This window comes from Mandrillus leucophaeus, unplaced genomic scaffold (genome assembly GCF_000951045.1).
Source record: "Mandrillus leucophaeus isolate KB7577 unplaced genomic scaffold, Mleu.le_1.0 Scaffold118, whole genome shotgun sequence".
In the NCBI taxonomy this organism is placed as follows: domain Eukaryota; kingdom Metazoa; phylum Chordata; class Mammalia; order Primates; family Cercopithecidae; genus Mandrillus; species Mandrillus leucophaeus.
Window position 1 is genome coordinate 3,281,039 of NW_012100098.1, and position 4,594 is coordinate 3,285,632.

At 40.2% G+C, this 4,594-nt stretch overlaps 1 protein-coding gene across 1 annotated transcript in view; it reads left to right on the forward strand.

Moving 5' to 3' along the window:
• FAM186A (family with sequence similarity 186, member A) overlaps nt 1-4,594 on the forward strand; it is an 80,917-nt gene that overhangs the window by 33,044 nt on the left and 43,279 nt on the right. Inside the window, exons 2-3 of the mRNA XM_011965137.1 lie at nt 1,541-1,760; nt 3,943-4,113. Of these exons, the coding sequence (XP_011820527.1) occupies nt 1,541-1,760; nt 3,943-4,113 (391 nt within the window). The remainder of the gene's footprint in view (nt 1-1,540; nt 1,761-3,942; nt 4,114-4,594) is intronic.

The following is a 4,594-nucleotide window of genomic DNA, read 5'->3' on the forward strand; positions in this document are numbered from 1 at the left end:
AAAAAAAAAAAAAAAAAAAAAAATTCTTATCACTAGTGCATTGCTGTTGGTACTGTGGTGTTCCAGAATGGTGAAAATTTCTTGGAGAAATTTTAAATAACATTTTTTAATTGATTTACATAATATTTGTATTTGTGGAAATTGCAGTGTATCATTAAATTGGGCAAAAAACACTTTGTGTTAATTTTTTTTTTTTTTTTTTTGAGATGGAGTTTCACTCTTGTTGCCCAGGCTAGAGTGCAGTAGTGCGGCGATCTTGGCTCACTGCAACCTTCACCTCCTGAGTTCAAGACAGTCTCCTGCCTCAGCTTCCCGAGTAGCTGGAATTACAGGCATCCTCCACCATGCCCAGCTCATTTATTGTATTTTTAGGACAGACGGGATTTCACCATGTTGGCAGGCTGGTCTTGAACTCCTGACCACAAGTGATCCACCCACCTCAGCCTCCCAGAGTGCTGGGATTACAGGCGTGAGCCACCATGACCCGTCAAAAAAAATTTTTTTTTCAGAGGCAGGATCTCACTTTGTCACCCAGGCTGGTTTTGAATGCATGGCCTCCAGAGATCCTCCCACTTTGGTCTCCCAAAGCACTCGGATTACAGGTGTGAGACACTGATCTTGGTCTGTGTTTAGATTTGGAGTTTGGTTTTAGGCTTGGATAATTATAAATAGATTTGTTTTTTCCTACATGAATGTCCTGTGAGATATTCAAAAGACACACAGGATTTGAGACAGTTCTTCATTGTGTGATACTGTCCGTTGCACTGTAGGATGGGCTAGCATTCCTTAGTACCCTCTACTAAATGCCAGTAGTCCACCCTCACAATTATTATGACAACCAAAAATGACTTCACAAATTTCCAAATGCCATATATGAGGTGGTAATTACATCCATAAAAAATTTCTAGGATAGAGTGATGAAGAAAAGAGATTTGCTGATAAAATTCTTTTTCTTCCCCATATACTCAATGTACTAAGCTAATAAGTGATAAGATTCTTGAGCAAAGGAGATAATGAAAGAAAAGTATGTTTGAGGCATATTCTGATAACTGTTTTCCAGGTAAGAAAGGAAAAAAGAAGCAACTGCATTTTTTTCTGTTTTCTTTTATTTTCTTTCTTTTCTTTTCTTTTTCTTTTTTTTTTTTTAGCAGTTACAGTTTATAAAGCATTTTCACAAATTTTATACACTTCACATCAACTGTGTATTTAGTATCTCCATCATTTTACAGAGGTTGCAGAGGGAGCTCAGAAATGCTGTGATTTATTAAAAGTCATTTTAATGAAAGACCTAGAGTTAAGATCCGGATATGGCTTCAAACCCAATGTTCTTTCCATTATATTATAGCATTGCTAGGATGATGAGGGCAGAAAAAGGAATTTTTTTTAAGAGGGAAAATTTGAGACTCACAATAAAGCTAGAATTAGCAAGACTTTAATTGGATAGCTTTAAATTAACTGTCACTGACATTCTGAGAAGAAAGGTGACCAAAGCTTCTTTTCAAACTGAGGATTAATACATATCCCCTTCTTATTCTTACAGGACATTGATATGCAGCTGAGTGAAATAATGAACAATGTGCATCGGATAATGACTCGCTATACTCTTGTTTTTGCCTCGTCCTCTGAAAGGAATGTCTCCCTTACAGAACAAAAGAAAAAACAGAGAACCAATTTTCTTGAGAAAATGGCTACTTATGCTAAGACTGTTGAAATTAGAGAAAAGACTCTTGCCAACATTCTGATCTGGTTGGAAGAATGGAGTAAGTTTACAGAAGCGGTTCAGAGTAAAACCATAAAGTTAATGAAAAAGATAGAGAAGAGAATGTATAAGTAAATTTTGAAGGATTAATCAGACTAAAGAAGAAAAGACTAAGGAGGTTATTCAGAGAATGGTTATCCTCTATTCCAGTAGGAATAAAATAGGAAAAATATAGACTTGTTCACTAAGCGCCAGCTATGCTGGCCTCCTTTTTTTTTTAAAGCATGCCAGCAGTGTCTTTATGCATACTATTCCCTTATCTGGAGCATCTTCCACCAGATGGACACATGGCTCATTCCCTGCTTAAATTCCACTTTAAAATGAGATGTTCTCTGACCATCCCCAATCCCTACCACCTGGCACTTTTTCTTACACTTTACCTTTTTTTTTTTTTTTTCCCCCAAGAGAGGGTCTCACTCTGTCACCCAGACTGGAGTGCAGTGGTGCGATTCCGGCTCACTGCAACTCCCGCCTCCCAGGCTCAAGCGATTCTTCTGCCTCAACCTCCTTAGTAGCTGGGACCAGAGGCATGCACCACCACACCCAGCTAATTTTTGTATTTTTAGTAGAGACAGGGTTTCACCATGTTGGCCAGGCTGGTCTTGAACTCCTACCTCAAACGATCCACCTGCCTTGGCCTCCCAAAGTACTGGGATTACAGGCATGAACCACTGCGCCCAGCCTACATTTCTTTATTTTTGTCTATAGCATTAGTATCTATATAATTAACTTTTTCTCTGTCTCCTTTCACCAGAAGGTAAGCAGTATGAAGTCAGGGAACTTGTTTTACTTAATGTTGTATCTACAGCATCTAGAATAGCACACGTCAGAGTAGACACTGGTTGAATGAAACAATGAATAAACTGGTCAGGTGTGGTGGCTCACGCCTGTAATCCTAGCACTTTGGGAGACTGAGACAGGTGGATTGCCTGAGCTCAGGAGTTCGAGACCAGCCTGGGTAACACGGTGAAACCTCGTCTCTACTAAAATACAAAAAATTAGCCAGGTGTGGCGGCATGTGCTTGTATTCCCAGCTACTATGGAGGTTGAGGCAGGAGAATTGTTTGAACCTGGGAGGTGGAGGCTGCAGTGAGCTGAGGTTGCACCACTGTACTCCAGCCTGGGTGACAGAGTGAGACTCCATTTCCAAAAAAAAAAAAAAGAATGAATAAACTAAGAATACCAAACAAGGGAATTAATTTTATTTTGTTGCTAGAAATTTCATGCAACGAGGGTTATAAATACTGGATAATGGCCGGGTGCGGTGGCTCATGCTGGTAATCCCAGCACTTTGGGAGGCTGAGGCTGGCAGATTACCCCAGGTCAGGAGTTTGAGATCAGCCTGGCCAACATGGTGAAACCCCATCTCTACTAAAAATTCAAAAATTAGCTGGGCGTGGTGGCTCATGCCTCTGGTCCCAGCTACTAGGGAGGTTGAGGCAGGAGAATCGCTTGAACCTGGGAGGTAGAGGTTGCACTGAGCTGAGATTGCGCCAGTGCACTCCAGCCTGGGTGAGAGTGAGACTCAGTCTTAAAGAAAAAAAAACCAAAAAAACTGGATAACTTGCCAAATGAGTTAATTAGGGCTTAGATCTCCAATATTAAAACACATACACATAGGCCGGGTGTGGGGGCTCATGCCTATAATCCCAGCACTTTGGGAGGCTGAGGTGGGTGGATCAGCTGAGGTCAGGAGTTCAAGACCAGCCTGGCCAACATGGTGAAACCCCGTCTTTACTAAAAATACAAAAATTAGCTGGGCATGGTGGCACATGCATGTAATCCCAGCTACTCGGGAGGCTGAGACAGGAGAATTGCTTGAACCCGGGAGGCAGAGGTTGCAGTAAGTTGAGATAGCGCCACTGCACTCCAGCCTGGACAGAGCAAGATTCTGTCTCAAAACAAAACACACACATACACACACACATAATTTTAGGTACCAAACCAGACACTTTTTAACCTGATTAATGTATTTATGTCTAAGACTTACTGTTTAGCCTTCTATTCCAAGTTTCTTCCTTTTTAATTTCTTCATAGAGAAAAGCCTCAGAATGGCAGTAAGTGTGAGATACCTATATTCCCCAATTTACTATATTGAGTAGTTACCCAATATTATAAGCCTATGTAGCTATAGATTTTTTATTTTTCTGCATAAAAACGATTTTTTTTTTACTCTCTTCAAGATGCCGTTTTGTCTGAGATGACTCTAATGGATGTTGATGAACACTACCACTGGATAGCACGAATGGAGATGTTACCAGATACGTTAAAAGCTATTGAGAAAAATGTCAAGATACTAAGCAGATTTAGTACAGCTTTCCTTGATGAAAAGAAGAAACAAAAGAAAAAAATATGTAAGCATGCTTTATGATTTTGGAGTTGGAGTAGATGGAGTTTTTTTTTTTTTCTTTTTTTTTTTTCCAGACAGTCTTGCTCTATCACTCAGGCTAGAGTGCAGTGGCCTGATCTCAGCTCAATGCAACCTCTGCCTCCAGGTTTCAAGCGATTCTCCTGCCTCCACCTCCAGAGTAGCTGGAACTACAGACATGTACTACCACGCCTGGCTAATTTTTGAATTCTAATAGAGACAGGGTTTCACCATGTTGGCCAGGCTAGTGTCAGACTCCTGACCTCAAGTTATCCACCTGACTCGGCCTTCCAAAATGCTGGGATTACAGGCATGAGCCACTGCACCTGGCCAAAAAAACCCCAGCTTTATTAAGGCATAATTTGCATACATGTTAAGTATACAATTAAATGATTTTCCGTGTATTTACAGAGTTATGCAGTTATCACCACAATCTAATTTTATTTTTATTTATTTTAAATTTATTA